General features: G+C 40.0%; 1 protein-coding gene across 4 annotated transcripts in view; it reads right to left on the bottom strand.

The window, feature by feature from the left end:
* The window catches only part of SLC4A2 (solute carrier family 4 member 2), a 2,370,566-nt gene that overhangs the window by 582,625 nt on the left and 1,761,502 nt on the right, over nucleotides 1–26,439 (bottom strand). For all 4 annotated transcript variants that reach the window (XM_044067584.1, XM_044067586.1, XM_044067587.1 and 1 more), the window contains one exon: nucleotides 2,226–2,406. In XM_044067584.1, the coding sequence (XP_043923519.1) occupies nucleotides 2,226–2,406 (181 nt within the window). The remainder of the gene's footprint in view (nucleotides 1–2,225; nucleotides 2,407–26,439) is intronic.

The raw sequence follows: 26,439 nt of genomic DNA, 5'->3' as shown, positions 1-26,439 counted from the left end.
TGAGTTTAAGTACTTGGGATCAACAGTTCAGATTAATGGTGAGTGTGGAAGAGAGGTGAAGAAGAGAGTACAGGCAGGGTGGAATGGCTGGAGAAGAGTGTCAGGAGTGATTTGTGACAGATGGGTAACAATAAGAGTGAAAGGGAAGATCTACAAGAGGGTAGTGAGACCAGCTATGTTATATGGGTTGGAGACGGTAGAGTCAGAGCTGGATGTGGCAGAGTTAAAGATGCTAAGATTTGCACTGGGTGTGACTAGGATGGACAGGATTAGGAATCAGTATATTAGAGGGTCAGCTCAGGTTGGACAGTTTGGAGACAAAACAAGAGAGGCGAGATTGCATTGGCTTGGACGTGCTATACAGGGATGCTGGGTATATTGGGAAAAGGATGCTAAGGATGGAGCTGCCAGGTAAGAGGAAAAGAGGAAGGCCTAAGATAAGGTTTAAGGATGTGGTGACAGGGTTCTTTTGGCTATAGGAATGTAGTGCTGGCTAGACATTATGGTGTACAGAATAACTTTTTTTAAGGGTCAGAGTCCTCTCAAGGTGTTAAAAGAAACCATAGCACAATATTCCAGCATTTATAGACATTTCCTTTGCAAATGAAATAAAACATTATTTTTTTTGGTTTAATCCCTTATTTTCTTGTAGTGGTGTTCATACATACTGAAGCACGGTATTTAGAAAACTCCATGATGACAAATAGTAAGCAGAATACTTGCCTGTTTGCCCATGAATTCAAAGGCAGTAGAGACCTTAAAGATATTACAAGACAGTGGCTACCTGTTATGGCATACAATGATAGACAGACACAGACAATTGATGTTGCCGGCTTCCATTTGTAAAGAGCACTGGCTGGTCCTCAACCCTCTGCTAAAGAAGAGGATGAGCTTAGCATCAAACATAACCCAAACTTTTACTATGGAAGTGGTTACAATTTTTTTTGCTTGCCCAAAATCTTGCCCAATAGCTCTACTACTGACACCCAAGAGTCTCACTGGTTTCAGAGACATGGAAGCCGAACACTTCCAGGTTGCAAGACAGTCATATGGCTCATTTGTTCCCACGTGAGAATGCTTAATCAGTGTTCCCATTCCCAACAAACAGACAGGTGAGAGAGTTGGCCAGCTTGCTGGTCATGGGGGGTGGCATATCCTTTCCCCATTGAGAGCACCCCCTTCCTCCCTGGCAGTTTTGCTCAGTCCCAAGAGGGAGCACACCTCCATACACCAGATTCCTGTCAGCTTACTGGCTGCGCTGGCGCAGGTGACTTGGCCTCCACTTTGTAACACTTATTGCTCCTACTAGGTGTCAATCAACCCTGTAAGCAGGGCCACCTCCCTCCCACCCCGAGATAGGTGAACTCACAACAGACACTTCTTTCCATTCTCTCTCCACTAATCAAACTCTGGTTACCTCCAATATAGTCAAGGCTTTATCCCTCTATGACATGGAGCTGGCCTGGCTTGCAATTACAAACCTTGAACCCTCCCAGCTCAGCACATACTCTGATGTACCTGTTCCATTTATGAACCTAATTCATCTTTTTTTTTCCAGACAGAAATCTAACCTCTGTGTCAGTGGGCTGCTAAACACGGTCATGTTTTTGGTTCACATGAAGCCATGATGTCACTATAGTGTTGTGGTAAGAATACATTTCTTAGCCAGATCAACATCCACAGGAGTGTCCAATGCATATGCATTACACCTACCAGGCCAGAAAGGAAAAAAATGTTTAGCAAAAGTGTGCCCATGTATTCTACTAGTGGTCAGCTGTCTATGACTTAAATTAAAAGTTGATTCCTAGCAATATACTAATTAAGGTTTACTATCAAAAGTGCGAACGGCACTCCGTCGACTGTCATATACTCGAACATGGAAGGTCGTAATCGGTAATGTCGAAGACAAAATAATCAATCTAGGAATGGTTTTAACATGGGTCGAGGTAGGGGAGATGTTTGTAGTTTGGAATAATACAGGAACACCTACCTCGACCCATGTTAAACCATTCCTAGATTGATTATTTTGCCTTCGACATTACCGATTACGACCTTCCATGTTCGAAGGACAGTCGACGGAGTGCCGTTCGCACTTTTGATAGTGAACCACTAATTAAACTCTTTCCCCTGTTCTCTAATCACTTACCTCAGCTAACCAGATAAAGGCAAAGGTAATGCATGCAGTAGTAATAAAAACAGATAATGGCATATTGTAATGATTTTACCGTGGGAAATGGTCTTTCTGAGTTCTAATAGGCTCCTGAAACTGAGAGATGCCACATGTGGTTTACCCCAGCGGTCAGTCTCTTCCTCCACATCTTCCTCAAACTTGATCCAGCGGGCTCTCTCTTTCCATTTCATCTCCTGATGTTTATCCATAATTAACTCATTCAGCTCCACAAAAACCTGCACAGTAAAAATGTAAAGCAACATGAAGAACAGAGAAGTGATTTAGCAAACATTTTACAGATGTTGAACACAGCGAGGCAAATGTAAATAATATTCATTCTACGAATATAAATGCCAAAAAATGTGTCACTTTTTTTTTCTAATTACGTTTATTAGTTCTAATTTCCTAGACAGATTATCGGATAACATGCCTGTATGAGGTTAGTGCAACAAGAATAATAGACATAGTATACAGGAGACAGATTATGAGCTGCTAATCTTCATCCTGTAATCATGGGTTTGGTTATCTCAGGTTTCATTTGCATACTAATACTTCTAGCCTACTCCTGAAATGAAGCATTATTCAAGTGGGCTCAACTGGTTAAACAAACAAAAACAACCTTATAAAAACTCACAACCAGAACATTTTATGCACTTCTTATGCTCTGCTATAGAAGAAAGATGATTGACCAATCAAGATAATTTGGTAAAAGTTTTAAGATTCCATGTTTTAGCTTGTTCAGATGATTTAGTCCCACCTACGTTCCATCTAATTTTCTACCTCACCACAGGAAGGTTGGCATAATGGTTAAGATATATGCCCTAAAGACACAAGGTGCAGGGTTTGATTCTCACATGGGTTAAATGGCTAAGCTTAAAGTGGCCCACAAGGGCAGTTAGCCTAGTACTAACATATGAACCTATGTTAAGGGCCCCAGTTTCAGTGTATTACATTACATTCATTCATTCATTATCTGGTATCCACTTTATCCTACTCTAAGTTACGTGGCACTAGAGTCTATACCACCAGGCAATACACCCATGACAGGGAACCAGTCCTGGATGGGATACAATACCACTGAACAATGCACACATACTTGTTCATACAGCACATTGAATACACACAGACAGACATGCAGCCAAATTTGGCAGAATGTCAGTTCAACCTATCGTCATGCCGTTTGAATGAAGAAGGAAACCACAGCCCCCACTGTGTCGACTCTGCACAGAAGGCATTCCATTTGGGAACTAGACCACAGAAACAAATTATGTGAACCAGGAACAATAACTATTGTGCCACCCAGGTCCCATTGCAGTGGAATGATAATGCACAAATACTACAATCTGCCTCCTGGGGTCCTCAAGTATCTGCCCAGAGAACTGCTAGATCTCTTGTGGGGATCTTACTCAGAGGACTGTCACTGCCCAGTACAGCAGTGTCTCAGAACTTCAAGATGTTAAAAACAATACCCCTATATCAACTTGGAAAGGATTAAGAACATTTAGAGAAAATACAGGCATGTTAGTCAAACAGCAGTGAAAGTGAAAGTAATGCAGGGAATCCTGAGGTAAAGTCTCACTCCTTTTATTAAATGCAACAAGCCTCCTGGCAAAACCAATAAGATTCTTGACCATAAGGAGCAATTAATCATCCTGAATACAGACGAACCTGACAGGCAATTACTGGTACAATTAATCACCTGTTGAGCCTGGACTTCAGCAAATCCTTTGACTCAAGTTCCATAAAGACAGATGCTAGGAAAATTGTAGGACCAAGACTGAGGAGCTGGACTGCTTCATGGCTGAAAGGCGAGATGAAAGGAGTTGTGGCAAGAACAGGATGAGGAGAATACTGGAGTAATGCAGAGGTCAAAGCCCTGGCTTCAGTAATCCTCACACTGTACTTAAGTTTACCTGAGGGAAGAGGGACTGGAAAACCAACTTCACTGACAGCACAAAGACGAGTAAAAACAGTAAGAATGGGAATGGTATTAAAGACGGATCTGTAAAGGCTGAGCAAGCAGGCAAAAAGGTGATTTGAGGTTCACTATAGGCAATATAATATATTTCTCTTGAGCCAAAAGAACCACAGTGTGAATTACCTGTAGTGGAAGTGAAAGTGATGGCAACAAAATAGTAAAAGGATAGATGGATGTCGACTACATCTGTAGTAGTCCTATAAGGAGCACAGCGCAAGAACAATGGTAGCAGCAAATAGACTGCATCCCTAATGGAGAGAGTTCAGAAACAAAAAGATAAAAATTCAAACTCCACTGGCCCTGGATATGCTTTGACTACTGTGTGCTGCTCAGGAAACCATGTGAGGGAGAAGGAGATCAGGCTGCTGGGTAATAAAAACCCATCAGAAATCATCACAAGGATGTGTGCAATGGAGCAAGACCAACGACTAGAAAAGTTACCGCTATTTTCAACACAGATCAGAAGAAGAGGTGGCAATGTGAAGATGTATCAGTTCATGCCGGGGGGGGGGGGGGGTCTGTGAAGAAACACCTTTAACAGGAAGGACAGAAGGGAGGAGGCAATAAATGCAGCAGACTATGGGGAACTCCCCAGATTTGAAGTACTTCTTAACAGGGAGTATTGTGGAGCCACAGAACAGACTACCAGAACTGCCACAGAGGAGGAGTCCAGACATTCATAAAGATGGGCATGGGCCTGATACAGAAAAATGAGGGAAGGGAAGGAAAGACGAGATGACATTTTTGGTTAGGCTCAACTACCTCTTTACAGGGGCAACCTGGGACAACTGTGTTGGTTAAATGACTTGTTCCGAATTATTCAGTAAGTAAATGAATGCTAAGGGAATCAAATGCATGACTACAGAATGAAGCTCCTTACCAGCACACAGCCTTAACATTCTGGGCTATACCACCTGAGAGAATAATAAATGTATTTAGAGTGTGAACTACATAGGCAATTTGTTTCCTTCAGCCATCAAGCAAATGCATATAACGGATGGTTCAGTGGTAGCGTTGTTGCCTCACAGCAAGAGATTCTCTGGTTTGATTCTCAGCTGCAGTGCCTTCTGTGTGGAGTCTGCATGTCCTCCCTGAGTTCATGTGGGCTTCCTCTGGGTGCTCCAGTTTCCTCCCACGTTCAAAGACATACTACAAAAGGGCCTTACTGAAACAGATGCCTGGTGCCAGAGCCATGGGCTCAAGCTAAATGCCAAAAAATGTATATTTGTCCCCTTTGGGAAAAAACACATACCTGTGAACTACCACATAGGTGGCAGTACACTAAACACTGAAAGTGTGATAAGAGTCCAAGGGACACAAGTGGACAGTGGTCTCACCTTTGATAACCACACAGCCACAACAGTTAGAAAATCCTTCTACGTGGCACATCTCATCACCAAGGGCTTTTAATCAAGACAAAAGGAGGTCACTGTCCATCTGTACTCATCCCTCATTAGACCCATTATAGAATACATGCCCAGTTTAGTATGTACCTCATAAGACATCTGTAACAACTAGAAAGGCCGCAGAAATCCCTCACAAAAAGAATCACAGGCCTAAAGCAGATGCCTTATGCTGTCTGTCTAAAGAAACTCCAGCTATACTCTGTCGCAGATCGCCTACTCAGAGACTATCTCTGCCTAATATACAAGGCCATGTCAAACCCAGAGTCGTTGGACATGCTACACTTAAAGAAATCCCAATCCCTCTGAGCCACACGCTCCAGGGATCTTAACTCTGTCATCACGATGAATAGAACATGCTGGAGGGATAGGTTCCTGACCCAGAGACTCCCCATACTCTGGAATAAACTGCCCATACATGTCAGGCAGAGCGCCTCAATGGCCCTCTTCAAGAGGAACCTTGACAATTGGATGGGAGACAGGAAATTCACCCCGGGGATCACATCAGTAGCCCTACTAGACAGGGGTCCAGGAAAGTAAATATTTGTGGGAAGCAATAGCCAGGGAATCGTTATGTCTAGGCTTGTATAGGCCCTAGGGCCTATAGCCTAGTACCCACCTATGACCCTATGCATCTCAAGTGTTTCTCTTAGGGCTTCCGCTGAAAACTGGCTACATTCCAAGTCGGACTTTCCTGGTTAATAAATGTTAAATTAACATTATTTAAATTACAAATGTTAAGTTAACATTAAATGGGGATCAGGAAATGTGTACAACTTCTGAGGCTTGCTGGACTGACTGACTGACACATCCAAGTAAGGATTTCTGTTTATTCCACTCTGTGATGAAGTTAATGGAAAGAGCCAAAGCTGTGTAGTCCACAGATCTGGAGACACTGTACTAATGTAAAAGTTGAAGAAAAAAGACCATTTGATTAGAATGCTAAACACCAACTCAAAGGTCTCTACGTTTCCAATGCAATTTTTCTGCAGACTATAAACAAACATATAAAGCTTTCAGGCTGCAGCTTGACAGACACTTGCATTTCAGCCAGAACCTTCACTGGATCAGTTGTAAATGTTACAATTATAACATCAACTCTGAACTTTGTGGTGAGGAATTTGTTATATTGCAAGATCTCACGGCAATGGCTACAAAGTGGTCAGTGAGGTTTTCTTTGGTGCTGCTTACATTGCAGATGTTCAGGATGAAGGAAAGCTATTCCAAGGGCAGCAGAAAAAACTAGCTAATTCAACATTTTGAGCTCCCCTTTTCCACACACCCTAACAACCACTTCTTTAGGTAATAAAACAAAAACGAAAAATGTTCAGAAAGATTATTACTGATGTGTGGGCCAGTGATGTGCAGAAACACAAGCAACACCTGAAAAGAACAAGGCGAGAAATCAGAAACTGCTAAATGCTTGGAACAAGAGCTGAATGACAACACCAGGTCAAAGGTTAACAAAATAAAGATGTACCAACAGACACGATGAACACAGCAGCTATATGCACAAATAATAAAGCAGGCCCAATGCAAGAAGCAGAATGGACACTACCGGAATACAATATTAACAGTTTTAAAGCTGTATTTATAAAACAGAACAGGTTCTAAAAACACTTCCAACCACCAATACACCTTTAAAGGCTCAGCAGGACAGAAATTATCACTGTGATGAATTTGACCACATAAAAAATAACGCCTGTCAGATTAGTTCTCACATAAAAAGGATCTCTGAAAAAACATTCAGTTGCAGCAATTTACCAACGAAATGTAAGGCATTGATGTACTTTATTTCTTGGCTTTTCAAGTCACCTGCTTCTTATTTAGCTTCCAGTGAACGCTTGTGCTAAGATGCACAGAGGAAAAAAAAATACCTCACCTGCAAATGAGACTGTACCTGTCCTGTATCTTGACAGCCATTCCCAGCCATACCAACAATCAGAACATCTCATCTCAAAGTACATAATAGGAGAGTCTACAGAAGATAAGCTAGACTTCTTTATAAAGAACAGCCACTGCAGAAAGAATAAACCTTTGCCTTCCATCGGCTTTATGTTTCAATAAGATATACCTGTCTGATAATACATTCACAGTCTCCCATTCATATTGGGTTACCAGAGCTGATGTAGTAAAACAGACACAGAAAACTCCATCAATTTTTAACAGCAGTGCTCTTTCATGGGTCAGTACATCAGAAATGAACTAAGAAAGTACATACTTGCTTACTAAAACATATAGTAGGCATAATGCTGATCCAAATGAAAAATGCTCCTCAAGTACATTGTAAGAAGTAACCTTGTACAGACATATACATCAGCCAAAACGTGTGCTGCCAACAAGCAAGGGAAATATACTACACAACCTGGCTACTATCAGAGAGTCAGACTGAGAAAGGAACTATCATTACTGCCATTTCTGTATTTAAGATAAAAAAACAGCTAGCTAGACAAAGATACAAAGCATTTGTTTTTATTTTGCAGTATTCTGCAAAGAATAACTATAAAAAGAAAAATCTGACAAAGGAAAATAACCTATCAGTACCCTTTAAGAAAACTTAACACAAGGGAAAATATCTTTGCTGAAACCCAAAATTAAAAGTGTCACTTCATATCCACATTTACCTTTTATTTTACCTTAGGTAGTGTAATTTAGCAGTTAGGTTTGCACTATCTACTACTGTTAACCATTGGGAAATTATGAAGATAACATGCTGTGTAGAGAAATTCAAAACTTAGATGTAAATTATGAAAACTATATTTTTCTGTTTTCTTTCTGCCTCCATGTCCACCGACCATCAAGCCTTCTGTGAAAAGCCTTGAGCCCATTTGTTCAACTGCACTGTATATAAAACTGAGCCATGCTGATGCTATTTGGATTTGGAGAGAAAACTAGCTTATTTTTTTGCTATTACCGTTTGGGACTATTACACCATAGCTGGGTTTGGAAACAGACGTAGTCAGTCAAAAACTAGAAATATATGCATTTCAAGTGCACAAAAACACTTTTGTCTCTCAGGATGGTGGCTGCTAGTTACTGCAGGACTGTTACCCACTGAAACCTTGCTGACATGGTGTATAAACAGATCCTTGATGTTCAGACACAGGTATAGCACAGTAAGTAGCACTTTCATCTTGCATATCTGTGACTGAATGAACATACCAAGCACACAAGGAAACAAGACAACAAAAAAAGGTATGAACACCAAATGCCTAGCCCTCCTACTTCAGCTGTGACCCATACCAACCCATACCTAAATTAAAGGGAAATAAAGCAATCTGAATGCTTCCCCTCATTGGTTGGGAAAAGCCTTAATAATATGAAGAAACTGTGACATGGGAACTAGGTGGAAAGGTCATTGTTGTAAGGAGAGCTTGGAAGTCATACCAACACTTCAGGATCAGAAAATAACTGTTAATTAAAAACAGAAGTAAAAGCAACAGAGTATATGGATATGGCAATTACACATGAATCCAAACTCTTACAATGCAAGAAAAATATGTTTCTGAATCAAGGCCTGAAAGTCTCTGTGTGACTCCGTCCTTAATCCGGTTACCAAATGAATAAATACACACCTTTTGGAAAGGGCAAGCAGATTCATAAAGCGCAGTTCAATAACACTTATGTTCAGCATAGGTTTGTTATGTGGTCATGCCAATGGAGTACTACAAAAACATGGACTGTGCTACTTAAATGAAGACACAATACTTGTAAGAAAGAATCGTGCACTGGTACTCATAGTGCACACTTGTGTACTGTGCATACCTGTATTAGGATGGCAGCTCCCCCTGGTGAAATAAGACAGATTATGCTCAGTCTAATATGCAGAGTTCTAAAAAAAATGTAAAATTCTCTGAGGAAAACTTGCTTTCTAATAATAAAGTGTAAAATGCTGTACACCTTCGTCACTGATAACATAGACATGTAATAATATCTGGCAAACTCCGTCATCATGGTAATGAAATGTACATGTAACTGTGTATTAATAAGGATACTCAACTGACGTGCCCAAAACTCAAAACCAGCAAAACAGCTACACCTGTCAGAGATCTTGGGAGTGGACACTGAGAATACCAATTACAAAGGGGTCTTCTGCAGAAAGTAAAAGAAATGCACAGTTTGCCTTGAAGGGTAGTATCTTGTCACAAAAAAGGCAGACTTGTTTATATCACACAAATGAAAGACTTGATCATGAAATGCTGTACAGTTTCAGAAAAAAAGTGGGTCTTGAAGACCCCCAAGGTTACTTTTGTGGTTCGCAACAATTTCACTTCCAAATCTAATGTACTATAATAACCTGACAGTTAAGAGGGATCAATACTAGCCCAAGATGATTACAGAAAAAAAATGTGGAGACACAAATAAAAAACAGGTCATAGATTAGCACTTTTAAATTTAAAATCAATTAGCTAATTGAAAATAACAATGGGAAATACTACATAATAATTAATGCTAAAATACAAGCAGGCTTAAAACTACTGTCTTCCTCCCTGAGGGATTTTAAGCAAATACTATAAATACCTGTAGACTCTGTCATTCATGCAAGCATGATACTATATATGCCTCCAGGGTAATAATGTTTGTGGATACATGAGGTAATGCACTGAAGGAGCAGAAAAGACAAGTAGCTAAAGCTGTTGTTAGGTGTTTAGTTGTAGAAACACCACTGCTGCCAGTGGCTGTAGCAAGAGGTCTGTACTAACAGTGGCAGCAGTGTGTGTTGTACCCATTGCACATATGCGGATGTACTAAGAGTGGCAGTAGTGTGTTGTCCATATGGGGATGTACTAACAGTGGCAGCAGTGTGTGTTGTACCCATTGCACATATGCGGATGTACTAAGAGTGGCAGTAGTGTGTTGTCCACATGGAGATGTACTAACAGTGGCAGCAGTGTGTTTTGCACCCACTGCACATATGCGGATGTACTAAGAGTGGCAGTAGTGTGTCGTCCATATGGGGATGTACTAACAGTGGCAGCAGTGTGTTTTGTACCCATTGCACATATGCGGATGTACTAAGAGAGGCAGTAGTGTGTTGTCCATATGGGGATGTACCAACAGTGGCAGCAGTGTGTTTTGTACCCATTGCACATATGCGGATGTACTAAGAGAGGCAGTAGTGTGTTGTCCATATGGGGATGTACCAACAGTGGCAGCAGTGTGTTCTGCACCCAGTGTCCATATGGGATTGGCTGATCACTATCCACTCTCCCTCCTCTGCTGCCAATGCAAGGGAGGGTGATCCATAAATATTTACTCCTCATTTGCCATTTGAAACACAGTATTTTGCATTCCATTTATATTATGGGATCTGACTATTTTAGCTCCCACTGGAGGAAGCCTTCTTGCAACTCTGGGTGGGGGTTAGGTAATGGGTTGGGGGTTGTCCCACTAAGTGTCTGGGCCAAAAATGCACTGTAGCATAAGCTCCAGGAAGATCATCTGTACTTGTACCATTCCAATGGGTATTAGTACTTTGCAGATGTCATTGCTCAACATTCACCCCACCCCCCTTCTTACTGTTAATTCAGACAGCTGTCCCACTGCCCCACATCCTACACTGTGTCTACTGGCACTCCAATCCACCCCCCCCAGTCCATGCCCGAATTTAAACCGGGTCCAGCAAAGAAGCCTAAGGGTGACCTGGGGAGTTCACTGTCCATCTTCTAGCCAGGGTGGGGGCTACATATGACCTACTCATTTTCCCCAACCCCATACCTGGACTCGACAGACTTCTGAAAGCAACTCACCTCTATTGGTCCCCGCCCTCCTCTTAGGGATGGTCATCAATGAATACCCTCCCACCAGAATGGACACACCCATACCTTTCTGCTGCTCCATCAGTCACCCAAGCAGCTAATTAAACCTGGGTCGTCTAGATCATCATAGTATTATCCCTCTTCTCCAGAGTGGACTCATTGCTCAACACTGTGTTCAAGCCTCTCCAGACCTGAATTTTCTGTTTAAAATGTTGCCAGTTTGTAGCTGTACTGCCATATCCATTTGCCTCCCCTTACTATTATATGCCATGATTTACACATTTATGAATCATGGACAGTGCTACTAACTCTCATTTACATACCTACTATGTAAGTGGACTCTTCAGATATGGAGTCAAGTATGAAGCTATTCTGTATATTACTGCCATATTTGTGAATTGGATAGGGCTCTCATATGATGTTTCTATCCCTTACCAGTCCTAGGAAGCTACATAATCTGTTTATAAATAGCACATATCATTTTAAAATAAATGTTTATTAAAAATACTTTTGAAACAAAGTGAAAACATTATTTATTTATTTATTTTTTTGCTTCATTCTCCGCCATGACAATTAAGCCCATATCCGCTACTGGTCCATTCATTCTCTCAATTCCCAGCCTCCTAGGACACCAGGAGAGGAGGTGATGGATGGATACAAGAGTTAGAACCCAGCAGGATTTAGGAGATTTTTTTTTATGTTTCTAATGTCCACTATGCTTCATCCAGTGTAAGTGTATGCTCCTGCAAACCTGTGAAGCCAGCTAAGTGCATGTGCATTCTTTGGTAGGCTCAAGATTCCTAGAGTCACTAGCTACAACTGATGCAGTCCTGGGCATTCACCCATGTAGAGCTCCTGCAGTAGGTTTATCAAACAGTTTCTCTCTGTGAAGGGAGAGCAGCCACTCGCTCCTACCATTCTCTAGCCAGGTTCCCTAATGTCCAATCTTCTATTCCAATCAGAGCCTACTTTACCCAAGCCAATGGGCCAGATTCCAAAAGAGCTGCTTTCAAAGTAAGTTAGCCCTGATCCCAAAAGACTAGCTGCCAATATGAGTGACTTTATTTGGTGTAAGGCTTACTTATTAACAGGCTTACATCAGGGGCCAAATTCCAAAAGACAGTCTCAGTTTAAGTGGTCATTTACACTGACAGCTAGTCTTTTGGAATCAATGTCAACACCACTATACTGTGGAGATGGGCAAAACATTTACAGATTAAATCATCACTTTTTAAGAAATGGCAGAGGTACAAACACATTAATAGAAAAAAAAAAAACAAATCATAGTAACATTTCCCATTGTTATTTTCATACAGTGTACAGGTTTTCTATTTAATTATTTTCATTCACACCATTATACAAACTGCTCGATTTCTGCCTTCCCTTAAGCCTCATTCGTCCTCCTGAACATTCCTCTGCATGTATTGCTCCCACAAATTCCATTTACTTTAATGTAATTCGCCCCTTCCTTTTTCGAAAAAATCCCATCTCCATTTCTTTCATCTCCTGTACAATATTAAACACTTACAGATGGTTTAGATTTTGAATTACATTTTCTGGGAATTGCTTTTCTGGCAGCCAATAAAACTTAGAAAGTCCAAAAGAATCATGCCCATATTTACAACCATCTGTACTCCCAAGATTTCTAACAAAGTACTCTGAAAGGAATTTTTTAAATATGTCACATTGGTACACTCTCAAAAATAAAACCTGTTCGCAGTTACTAACCTCCCATCACACCTCAGGCATTTGCCATCTATTTGAAGAAAAATTCTCTGAGGTCTGCTTGGAGTATAAAAATACCAATACAAATTACTTCCATGCAGAACATAAATCTCCCGGACCTTAATGCATACTTGGGAGCAACAGATATATCCTCCTTCCCATTCTCTTTTCCCAATATTTTCTAAACTCCCCACGGCTGGCCTTAGGCATAGGCGAACTAGGCGACCGCCTAGGGCGCCATAAAGGCCGGCCTTGTAAAGGGCGCAATTTTTTACTTTATTTATTTATTTTTTTTTTATTTTAATTCATTTAGTCCATTCCTTCTTTCTTCTTTGCTTGAGGGCACCGGAACCACAGAAAAAAAGGGGGTTGGTGAGCGCCCTCCCACTAGTACAGCATCGCGTCTTTTCCTTTAAGGAGAATCATGCGTACACACGCCAACGTCGACGTAAATTCATTTTACAGGCAGCGCCAGGCGCGTGAAATGTAATTAGTAGTTTTGTTAAGATGGGTTTAAGTTCGTGTGTGCTTGTTTGGCCGTTCGGTTTGGAAAGAAGGTAAGTGTATGTGTGTGCAATTTAAACTGTTCACTTCTGTATGCATGAGAAAGTGTGTGTGTGTGTGTGTGTGTGTGTGTGTGTGTGTGTGTGTGTGTGTGTGTGTGTGTGTGTATGCATGTATATGGAATTTAAGTTAGCCATTCTGTTTGTATGAGATAAAGTGTATGTGTGTGTTACTGTATGTGAGAGAGAGAGTAGGTGTGCACGTGTACAATTTAAACTAGTGGTTCCGTTCATTTCTGTATGAGGGACAGTGTGTGTTGTATGAAAGAGTAAGAGTGTGTGGAATTTGAACTAGTGGTTAGTTGTATGAAAAAGAAAGTATGTGTGTGTTGCTATGAGACAGAGTAGCTGCTTGTCTGTTGCATAAGTGGTGTTTTATGTTGATACCTGGATGGTTGGAAAAAGTGGCTGAAATACACAGAAGGTGATACACCTATGGAACAGATGCATGATTTCAGTCTTTACTATCTGATCATAGTTTTATGTTCCAGTGACCGTTTCTTTTATACCAAACCACCGTATAGCCACATTGTTGTGCTGCAATACTTGTAAAATATGAATGATAGTGACTGTTCTTTTCTGCATGGTGCAGTTCAAAGAGCATATTTATTCACAGGTTGACCTTCAAGAAACTGTCAGTATGATTTTTTGTTGGCTTCTGTAGAAAAGAGTATGCATTCTTAAACGGCAAACAGCTAAGATACTTAACAGTTCATTTGAATATCTTTGTAAGTACCCCCACAGGTCTGCCAAGATCTAGGGAAAGACGCGTGTCATTTACCTGAACACACCTACCATTGTTTTATACATGTGCGATAGGGTAGAAGTTGTATAATTAAAATACACATGCTTGTTGGTTCCTTGGGGGGGATGCTTTGAGAGTGATGGGATGGGATGTTGAGAGGTATGGATGCATGGTATGTCATGCCCCTAGGTTGTCGATTATTTGGTGCATTTTAAGGGTGCCCTCCTTTGTATAAGATGCCTAGTGACTATGAAGTGTTGTCAGTTTCTCAGTAATTTCCTGTTGCAATATTACCAGCTTACCAATTTTGTTCTTCAGTGTAATGTAGGCAATTGATTCTTCAAGGGCAGCAGGCAATGAATTTGTCGATGAAACACTGAGATGTAAAGTTGTTTGCCAGTAGCAACCTCTTCGTTAGTTATAGGTTTCTTTAATGTGGAATTATTCTGATGATTTTACTTTTGCAGAGACCGCACGTACGGAGTGATATTGGATTGTAATGACAGAAGTCCGAGTGCACTTTTATGTTGAAATTTTATGAAATAGGTCATTTTGTCATTATTCGTTCATATATCTTGTTTCATTGTTTATTAAAAGAATGTTTAAAACTACAAATTTAAAACACATTCTGACAAGTGGTGCTGTATTATACAAAGAATATAATCAGGAAGGTGAATCAAAGAACAAATGCATGTATGTAAGGCCCTAAAAAATGTGTGCAAAGGAGCTTGTGGTTTAAAAATAGTCCAAAGGTAAACAATCCTCCAGTGGCAAGATACATTTTCTATGAATGTGGGTTTTCATGCTGTTTCAATGAATGCGGGTTTCAAGGGCAGAGAAGTTTACAGCTCATGTAAGTCTGTTTTCATTGTGAGACTGTTTGTTTAGCAAATTGCTATCTGTGTTTATGCTATTTTATTTCAGTACCTGCAATATGCACACTGATAGGTTTGAACAGTGTTTATGGCAACTGGTGAGAAACAGCCAAGTAATGGAACACTGGAATGGTTAGGGGTAGGGGGTTGCTACAGGAGGGTCTGTTCGGTGTGACTGATCCATTGCCTAGGGCCCAATTTGACCATGATCTAGCTCTGGTATTTAAAGTAGGAATACGTACACAAAGGTAGTTAACTGAATTGAACCTAGAGCCCTTAGCCAGTTTGTGTAACAGCTTAGCTAATGTGTAGAGGTATCTTTTCTTCTATGCATTTAAATAATTCTGAAACTGCTCCGGTTCTGTTTTTTTTCTATCTGAAACTGCTCCGGCTCTGCTTTATTTAAGAGAAACTGATTCAGCTCTGTTTTATGCACCTGGAACTGCTCCGGCTCTATTTTATGCAACTTAAACTGCTCCGGCTCTGTTTTATGCACCTGGAATTGCTCCGGCTCTATTTTATGCATCTGAAACTGCTCTGGCTCTGTTTTATGCACCTGGAACTGCTCCGGCTCTATTTTATGCATCTGAAACTGGTGTGTGTGTGTGTGTGTGTGTGTGTGTGTGTGTGTGTGTGTGTGTGTGTGTGTGTGTATATATATATATATATATATATATATATATATATATATATATATATAAGAAATCTCTGGGACACTGCAACTGCAGTCTTCTGGGATAAAACCTGGTAATCAGACACTAATGGTTGTACAGTGTGTCCGTCATTAGTGTCTTGATAAGCCTGATACCGATGCTTGGTACTTCAATGACTCTGTAGTTATGAATGGTAAAGTTTTTAAAAATGCTTCAAATATGTACATAAAAGTCTTTCCCAACACAGGTACACTTCATGTGTAGTATTTCTTAGGGGCAGGACATTAAAATCAACAATATAATATTTGTGAAGCTTTTGATTCCAGAACTTTACGACGTGGGAAAAAATTTACTTTTTAAAGATTTGAACCTTGAATAAATTCCACAAAAGAGACCTTCTCCTCTGGTGTTGCTGCATGGCCATCCCCCTTGGTGATCTAGCATGATCCATTTTTTTCCTGATTCTTATAGACTGGATAATGTGGAAAAGTAGGGAAGATGAACCTGTACCTTCCAAGGACTCTTTGCCTGCACCAACCAAAAATCCTAGGATGAAAGAGTTCACAAGCTGTTCTGTGGCTTCACTGACAGGTATTTTGTAGCTTCCAGTCATAGTGGTAAAGCGAAGCTTACTAGACAAGATACTACATCATACATATATCTGAGACTGTACTTGGGAAGCATGTACCCTTTGTGAAAAGTTGTACAAACTCTGTAGTTGTTTATCAGTAAAAATGTAACAATAGAGAAAAATGTGAAAAGCTTTACAAAACTTGTAGCTATTTCAATAAAGATGCAGCAAAGATGTGAAAGATAATGAAAAAAAATTGATGCAGCTAAACTTTGAGAAGTTAGTTCCTAAAAAAAAGATAGATTACCTTAACTGGTTTGGAACTTTCTGGTTATTTAAGCCACGGTGCTTTGGATGGTGCTTGGATTCAGAATTTTAAATTTACAGGAAGTGGTATCACTGCCCAGTAGTGTGAACATTGTTTCTAGATGATTGTCACTGTTGAAGTGATACTTTCCTCCCATATGGGAAAAAGGGATTGTGGATGGATAGAGGATATCATTTGAAGGTGAGCATCATTCAGTATAAAACAAGCACATACATACACATACACACACACACGTATCACTATAGGTGCTTTGTAGAAAGTAAGTGTACTAGGACACCTCCTGGAGATTTTCAGGTCACATGACTCTTCCCTAAAAGTTCAATGGAGCAGACTAGTTCATTGTGCTTTAGGATGGGTAGCAAATCTTTTCATGAATTTAGATGAGAGCAGACAATAGTAGTTGCCTAGATCAGTTAACTAACATCTAGACATTTTGCCTGTCAGTCTTTTCAACCACTAAATCGGCAGACAGATTATAGTTAGTAGCAGGACCGGCTAGGTTAAAGTCAGTGTAATGCCATCTTTTTGTTTAAAACTATTTATATTTTATATTTCCCTGTGCAAGAATATATTTAATTGCATATTTAATTTTCAAGGTGTATTATTGCCCAACTCCTTTAAGTATTTTAGCACTCAATTTGAAAAGCCTGTGCTATGGTTAGTTGTTTCTTGAATTATAAAAGGGTAATTACATAAAACTGGTGGATTGATTTATAATTGTTAACTTCAGTCTTTTAATGAGAGACTGCCGACTCCTATTAATTTAATAGTATGGTTGATTATTTTTAAGTGTAAAGTAATTGTATCCTGAATATGCTAGACTGGACTGGCAAGTAGCAGTGGTAGAGTGTTACTATAAATGGAGGAAGGGATATTGTCATTTAAAGGGTATTGTGGCACTGAAAAGGTATTAACCCACTCGTGGAAATCATTGTGTATATCAATATTGTAGTCTTAAGCAAGACACAGTCACTGCTGGTACAATAGCACTAAAAAGCGTAGGCTGATAGTGAAGTGTGTGAAATCCTGTGAAGCCACTGACCACAGCCTAGATAGTATTAATTTGCCAAATGTTCTTAAGGCCAAGCACATGTAATTTTAGGTAGTAATACAGTTTGTTGGGTTGCCCTGACACTCTGCAGACCATTGTTTGAAGATGATGAGGGTGTATGTGAAGCTGCAGCAGGGGATGGGACTGTCTCTTCCTTGATCTGGTGTACTGATGGATGATGCACTTCTTCCCTGCCTTCATTTCTAGTAATTTCTTCGAACAACTTCTTACCAGCCAGTGCTCCAACTCAGTACAGATGAAATTGTAAAACAGCCTGCAGGTGTCATTGTAAACAGGTGGGTCTACTTCAGACATGGTTTTGCCTTCAGGATCACAGCCCTTAATCTGTCACCTTCTACACTGATGGTGTGTCATCAAACCTGGTAACATCAGTGTTGATGCTGTCAGTGCAAGGCATTTCAGCTGTTCCAGCAGATGGGGTCAGGCTTTCAGGACCAGGATTGGAACTGATCTTGTCAGCATAGCCCATTGCTATAACATGTAGCATTTTCCATTGTGTTACCTTCCATTATATTACTATTATATCAGTTTGTTGTGCCATTGATCTCATAGTCTGTGTGACAGTTATATTGTACTTTGGTAGCAATTTTAGCTGTTTTATATTTGTCTGTAGTGTGATATTCCCTGCTGTTAAAATAGCTTTCCATTTTTAGTTTTTATTTAGTGTTGTGTGATAACTTGAGAATTGTAGTCGTATGTTTGCCATTTCCTACTCCCATGTGGCTTAACTGGGCACTCAGTTATATTATGCAGGAATAGCCATGTGGTGATCTTGGTTCTATTTTAAGAATAGGGAGGCTGACTCCCTGGTTTGTAGATTGTAGTTGAATACAGCGCTTGAGTCCACATATACTTTTGGGGGGCAAAGGAACTGAAATTGAATTATGTATTAACATTATGTATACTTAAGCACGGGAAGAACTAAGTCGGTGTTTAAATGTTGTAAATCTGATTGCATGGCTTAAAGCTCTATAGCTATTACATTTCATTGTGTTGCATGATACAGTACTTGAGTCAATGTGGTAGTTAAGAACTGCCCTTCCAGTGGCACAAGTTGAAAGGTAACCTTATGTCAAATTGTAACTGAGATGCATGATAAATAGAACTGAATCCCAAGTATAAAGAAATATATTTTCATCATTGCAAGGAAGTGTTCCACCTTTGCCACTTGGTTCCACATTGGCAGGTACGATTGACAACTATGGGGGGTTTTTGTCTCTTATTCTTAGGAAAGCAATTTCCATGGACTGCCTTTCTGCTGAAATACCACTGTATTTAATGAAGTCGTGTTCCAACCTAACCAGATATGCTGATAAGTTAGGTAGAGGTGATGAACAGCTATTGACATATGTAAACTGTTGTGCTCAACCATTAGTAAACCTCTTTGCTGTCCCTTATTCTGTCTGACAGAACAGATTGCTGTCAAACTCATGTATTGTAAACTACATTTATGCTATATATTTGATGAAGGTCAGTAAGTTTCCAGTGTCTGTTGTACATGTTGGTCAGTGATGTGCTGGTGTACTGTGGCTGGTGTGTAAAGCATGCCCCCTTTGTTACACTATGACAAAGCATTCACTGATTTTCATGCATTTAAAAAATTGAAAGAAATGACTGGAGTGGCTTTTGTGGGAGTGAATCCAAAAATGAAGGAAAGGAAATGCTACGGAAGCTCCAGTTCAAATTGTAGAGTTTTTAATTCACGACAGCCAAAAACAGTAAATCCACACCACAGTAACACAGCAACGGAAAGGCACCAACATAAACGCTATTCAGTCCAAATGCGTTTTCGTTTGTATCCCACCACTTCATCAGATGTAATTCATTAAGCAATTCTAACTAGTTTAAATACCCCATTCAATTAATTAATTAAAAAATTCACCAATTGAATTAAATACAACATTTAAAGGAATATCATTTAAAAATACCTTAATCTAATTTTTATGCATCACCATTTCATTATATGTAGACATCTTTGAAAAAACATTCAATACTCATAAAAAATAGAAAATAAATATGATGCTTATATGTTCAAACAGGAATTAATATGTTTCATGTATTACATTTTAAAAAAACGCAAGGTCTTAATTATGACGGAGGTCAGTGAATATACTGCCATCTAAAGACCATACATATATATTGCATTTAAATTGTTATTTCCCAGAGGAAAATTACTGAAAATAGTTAACATCAATAAATAAATAAAAAATGCCTGTTATGACAAATCAATGTATAGCTGAGCTCTTAAGGCCAAAATCATTCATATATACTTGTTTAAAAATTGGTTAAAAAGGTTAAAAAATGCCACAATATTACAAATATTATAAATATATAAAATAATTAATACAATAGCTACAATCTTACATATTTTGTGGGAGTGACCTACACATGGGCATGGCTCAAGTAAGGGCGTTACTTGAGAATGGTGTGTGTGGGGCTTAAGGGGCACCACATCACTACTTCGCCTAGGGCGCCATTTCAGCTAAGGCCAGCCCTGAAACTCCCCAACTGATTGTTAAAAGTTATCACGAAACATTTTACATATCCTACTAATTATCTTTTTTTTTTTTTAAACAGAAGCTTCTATTCCATACTCAACCAAAAACTCTACGAGAGCTGGACTTTCACATAACACTCCACTGTTTGCTTCTCTTTGCCTACATTCTGTTATCAATCTCTGGTGGGGAAAGCAGCAGTCAACTTACAGACCAAACTTCTGCTTAGCCTCACTTTATTCTATTACCTTTCCCTCTCTAGTTATTTGCTCCCAATACCTTGATTCCTTTGCTAATTTCCTCCAGTACATTCCAGCCCCCTACTCTCTATTTTTATCCTCCTAAATGCAGGCATCCCTATTTCTACAATCTCCTTTCCCCATTCCTATGCTGGCCTAGTTCTTAAGAGTACTTTTTGCTACTTTATGCATATAATATGCTGTATGGTTATTGTCCTTAAGGACTTGCACCCCAAATCTCTCTATTTCTTAAACGTTCCCCATTTTCATCTTCATCATTTTCTACTGTGATTCAGAATCTTCTGCTTGTGTTATGTATATGCCCCTTAACTCTGCAGCCCTGAAGTATCTTTTCAAATCAGGTAAATTGCAACCTACCTTGCTCTATGGGGAAAAACAACTTGTCCTACTTAATTCTTTTTCTATGTCCCTCCTCAAAAAAATCATTCAACTCTTTGCAGTTTACCATGCACAGTTTGTCCACTGGTCATGTCTGACCTGTATTAATTAAACATTTTCAATGTCTGCATCTTACCATCCATACCCAAAATTGAGAGCTTTCAGTTTTTTTTACCATGTTTTGATAAGTCTTTTCCCCAATAGCCTCATCTGCCAAAATAGAAAACATTTTAATCCATATAGCTAAATACTTCATCTTATCAAGGAGCCCTAAATGTAGGTATTGCTGTACTAATTAAGGTTCAAGTATAGAGTTCACTCCTACAGCCTTTTTTTTTTTGGATAGAAAATAAATGAAAATAAAACACTCAAAACAGTCTCTAAATGTTCCACAACACCAAAACATCTTTTTCTAGATTTAAATAGTACCATATGTAAATAAAGCTAAGTCTTCTTGATTACCATAGTATTTACACCCCTATATGATTTGCTAATAACGCTAAATGTAAAGCAAATAAAGGGGGAAAGAGAACACCCCTGCCTAGCTCTTCTGTTTAAACACAGCTTATTGGAGAGAAACACTTCCATCTGAAATCTCACCTCTGGCCCTTTGTATAGCCTGCTTATTAACCTTATTATTCCATCAGTGAATACAAATGCTACCATTAAATCCAGATGATTTATTGAATGATTTCTCTATCTCAAGACCCACCAACAATAGCAGCATTTTCTTACGCTCTGCTTCCCTCTGGATAGTTACTGCTGTATTATGTTAAGTGTGTGCCTCCTATCCACAAATCCACACTGATCCGTATCTATCAATTTTGTTATAATCTTTGTCATTCTCTTAGCCATTACAGACAGACATTCAGACACTTTATAATTGTGGTTCAAAAGAGACAGGTTTGATCTGAAGGGTCTTTACCATTTTTAGGTAATACAGCCACCACAGCTTCTTTCCAAGATACTGATACCACCCCCTCCATAAAATACTGTTAAACAAAGACTTCCAGATCTTAATCACTCTTTTCCCCTTTAACTTCCAAATTTCCACAGGAATATCATCTGTTCCTGGACACTTCCCTGTCGATTTATTATACATAACTTTTACTTCCTCTTTTCCTATCTTGGCTATTGTCGAGCCTCATCTTACTTTAACCTCAGAGTACATCCGCTGTATACATTTCCATTTGTGCCTTTTTTGTTTCCCTGTGACTCTGCTTTATACAACTGTTCACAAGTTTTCTGAATTATGTCTAGTATCTCTACAAGGTCTCTGGTTACAGAAAAGAAAAAGAGCAAGTGGTTGAACGGCAACTGAAAGAAACTAGAACATACACACAAGAGTACTCAGTAAACATGAACACAGAACACAGTTACCAAAATCGCACCTGTCCCTCCATTAGCACCACATGTGAAGGATGTGCACATGCCTCCAATGCTATTACTGTTGCTAGTGCCACTGTGTCATCTGACTATGCCATGTGCATGACAGCCACAGGTGACCTGCATATGTGGCAGGCATGCGCTTTCGTATTGCGGACCTTCCACCTATGGAATCCACAGGAGCATAAAGATAACACAATACTGGCAGTGCTGGAACATATGTCTCACTACCACAACAGGTGGTGCACAGAGCAGTACACGACAGTTCTGTAAATTGCATACGGACACATAAGTACTTTGTGGCATAGTGACCTGCAGCCCCAAAGTACAATGGAGAAAAAATATGCAGCCAAGTTATACTCAATTTCTTCTTACATGCTAGTAATGCACAACACAGAAAAAATACCTTTACTAACATGGTGCATCCCCTATAGGCATTCCTGCACTCATCACTAGCTTAGCTCCTACATTCCAGGCAGCCCTGGTCAGGAAAGAGGATTCTCTCACCTGTCCATGGCAGGGTCTCTAGAATCTCTTCCACCCCTAAGAGCTGCTTCTTTGTTGGCAGGTCTACCTCCTATGGTGGGCTTGCTCCTTTCAGTATCTTGTGCCTAGGTCTAATGGCCCTGCAATGCACCCATACTAGTGTCCTATTAAGGGCTGCCCACAATGCTTATGTTCTGCACCACCCACTGCAACACCTGGCAGTGGAAGGCCTTGTAAGTTGTACCTTTGTCTAGGCTGCAGATTTCATGGGTGCAAAGGGCCTGCAATTAATATTTTAGTCTCCTGGCTGGTGGCCACTCTCATGGGTCCATACTAAAACATGTACACTTGTGGCCACAGTGTGTGTGTGTGTGTGTGTGTGTGTGTGTGTGTGTGTGTGTGTGTGTGTGTGTGTGTGTGTGTGTGTGTGTGTGTTCTTGGTGGACTCTTACATCTCAGTACTACCACCTTCCCTCCGTTTGGTGGGTACCCAACTCTCCTTCAATTGTGCTATGACCATTTCCACCCTGTCCCATACTGACAATGGCAATGTTATCACTGCTCATCTTTCTGAAGCACTGATCTGAAGGCTGGCAATGCTATGTGCACAAACTGTACCTCTCCCCTCCCACTGTGTTGAGGGACATTACCAGGCATCTTTTCTTTCCTGAACTTTGCTTGCATCAAAATTCAACATCTTCTCCACTGAAGTCCTACTCCTGACTTGGTCACTTTAACAAAGACTGCTGAAATATACTAACCACGCCTGTTATCACAGTAAAATGGGCTTTGTAGTATGACAGTTATGATTAGTTTAGCACAAGTAATCTCTAAATCACTATCACACACACTACGGCAGCACAAGCAGGCTCATCCCTGCCTGTCCTAGGTGCAAAATGTATTCTTATGCACAGCCTGTGAAGCTCTTATCTCTGTGACCCTGCGCTACTGATACATTCATTAGTAAACCACTGACGCTCAACGATGTGCTTCATGATGTGTCTAAATGGGCAGCCATGTGCACAAGGCTAGAATTATGCTCCTTGTGAAGACCAGTAAGATGGACATGACCTCTTTGGATGCTGGTTTCAGATGGTTTTCCTGGCTGCACCATGAAACAAAAGTATTAATGTAGCCTCTGGACAGGGACAATCAGGAGCACCTACAGAGCCATTATGATGGCCCATTATATGAAGTGAATGTCTAGCGTTAGTTTGCCAGGGTGGTGAGTGATTCTACCTGGATCACTTGATCTAGTAAGCAGTGCAGGTATTGTTACACAGACCTATAGTGGAACCAACCTGATCTGCTGGGACAAAAACTCTTGAATTTTTTTTTGGCCATTGTCTGATTCCTTGCCTTCTTCTGTCAGGCTCACAATGTACTAAATGTCACTATTAAGGAGATGAGGACAGAAAGTTCAACAGGGAAACTGGTCTCATGAAAGCTGACAAGACTCTTCAGGGGGTGGGATTATGTACACTTCATCCAGGACTACTATGTAATTCTTATTGTACCTGTACCTTGTATGGGGATTAGGATGTCTTTCTCTGTTTTATTTTTCCTCATCTGTCTACAGGTCCAGCTGTGCAGCAGGTTGTATAGCAGTACTTGGCACCTGAGTCTGTGTCACCTGACATGCCTGGTACTGGGTTGCCTGATGGGTGCTGTTTTCTGTCCAATATACCCACTTTCCTGAAACACATGCAATGGGCACTCATCCCCCCAAAAATAATCCTCTTCTCCCCATCTTATCATTGCTTATGGTTAACCCTTGGGAGCGGTTCCTCTGCTTGGTATTTCATCTCTACCATCTACCTCTAACAAGTACCTGTGTCGATGTTTTTCTATGCTGGTCCTGTGACCTGCTGACAGAGCAGAGTGGCTGTCATAAGTCACTTAACTGCAGGTGTAAATGCACTCAACTTTAGACATGTCACCTTACTGTTCCCCCTCACACTGCTCACATGACTGCTTGTAGCACGGTCCCTTCACTACTGCTCAGCACTGTGACTGCTGCCAGTAATACAGCTGCCATTTTTTACTGTGCAGAATTTTTCCTGGAATACCAGTGCTATGCTACATCCTACTTCATAGGTAAGTAGCAGCAGGCTGTGTCATGCTAAAGGATCCTTGATATTTAACAACACATTCCGAGAACCCCTTCCCCCAAATCTGGAAACACTGGGAAGCCTCCAAGAATCTTAAATTGCTCTTTCTACCACTAAGGTGAGACTATAAAGCCTTCAACTAAAAAAAAAAAAAAAAAAAAAAAAAAAAAATTCAAGTCTTGCACATTTTGAAAAACCCTCAAACTATTCCCCTCCCTGAAAAAGTTATCTTGCCCAGATTTTAAACGCATCTTCCTGTCTATAAGGCCTAAAATCCTTAAAACATTTAATCTACAATCAGTTACTTGCTCTGTTAGAACACATGTGACATTATTAATCACTCAAAATACAGTTTCAAATCCAGATATAATCCTATCACTGTACTTTGGTTGGCATTAGATTAAAATGAGTTAATGACAATATCACAGCAGCACACTTCAGAGAATTCAAAACACATGTGAGGGTAATAGCCACTCCTCTACTAACAGAATTACAAACATCTGACATCTCCAGCACATCACTGGTTTAAAAGCTATTACCAGAACAGAAACACCTCTGTAGAAGGACTGAAACTAAATTTCTAGCAAAGATATAGCTACGTATTCTGCAAGGCTCTTAGGGAGACAAGCTCCATTTGACCATAGTGACTGACCTAAATGAATGAAGTCAACCCTTAACGCTAAATCTTATGGGGATGACTTTGATATCTGCATAATTGCTCCTTCAAATAAACACAAAAAACTCCATGAAGACCTCTCTAAAATTATTATCTTGTGCTCAAATCACTTATCTTAAGGTCAAATAAAACCAAATCTGTGTCATTTATCTCATCACTTTAAATCAGCAAGAATACCTAACTCCAACAGCAAAGTCATTTGTACAATTTAGTTTCCACGATATATAATTTACAGCATTTACCTGTCATATTAACAGCATCACAAATAAAGCATGCAAAAAAAATGAATAAAAAAATGCACAGTACAAGGTATACAAAAAAATCCCCAAAACACAAAACTCAAATAGTGCCATAAACATCTTACTCGCATGAAAAACTGTGGATTACTGTACACGCACCATGAAACACACACTTCACAAAACCAGTGTGCCATGCAATCACAGCCCTTAAGGCAAAATAACATACCCAACACACTAATAATAGGCGACTCTAAAGTCAGGCACACTAGGCTAAACGAGGAGAAGGTTACTGTTAGCTGCCTTTCGGGTGCCAGGATCCGCCACATAACACAAGCACTCTGGTCACTCCAGAACAATTACAAATAGGACTCTGCCATTGTCCATGTTGGTGTGAATGACCTGAGCCATACCACCCTGGACTACATGAAGAGACATGGAAAAGCTCTCTGATCACGTAGCCCAGGCCGGTATGACCCTGACCCTGAGTAGCATCCTGCCCTCACCAAGAATGATACCACAGTATAAAGAAAAAAATGATCAATTTCAACAATTGGCTAAATTCCTGG

This window comes from Protopterus annectens, chromosome 3.part1 (genome assembly GCF_019279795.1).
Source record: "Protopterus annectens isolate FY-2018-M chromosome 3.part1, PAN1.0, whole genome shotgun sequence".
Classification (NCBI taxonomy): Eukaryota; Metazoa; Chordata; order Ceratodontiformes; family Protopteridae; genus Protopterus; species Protopterus annectens.
Note: the sequence above shows the minus strand (reverse complement) of the source record. Positions and strands in the feature narration are given on the sequence as shown.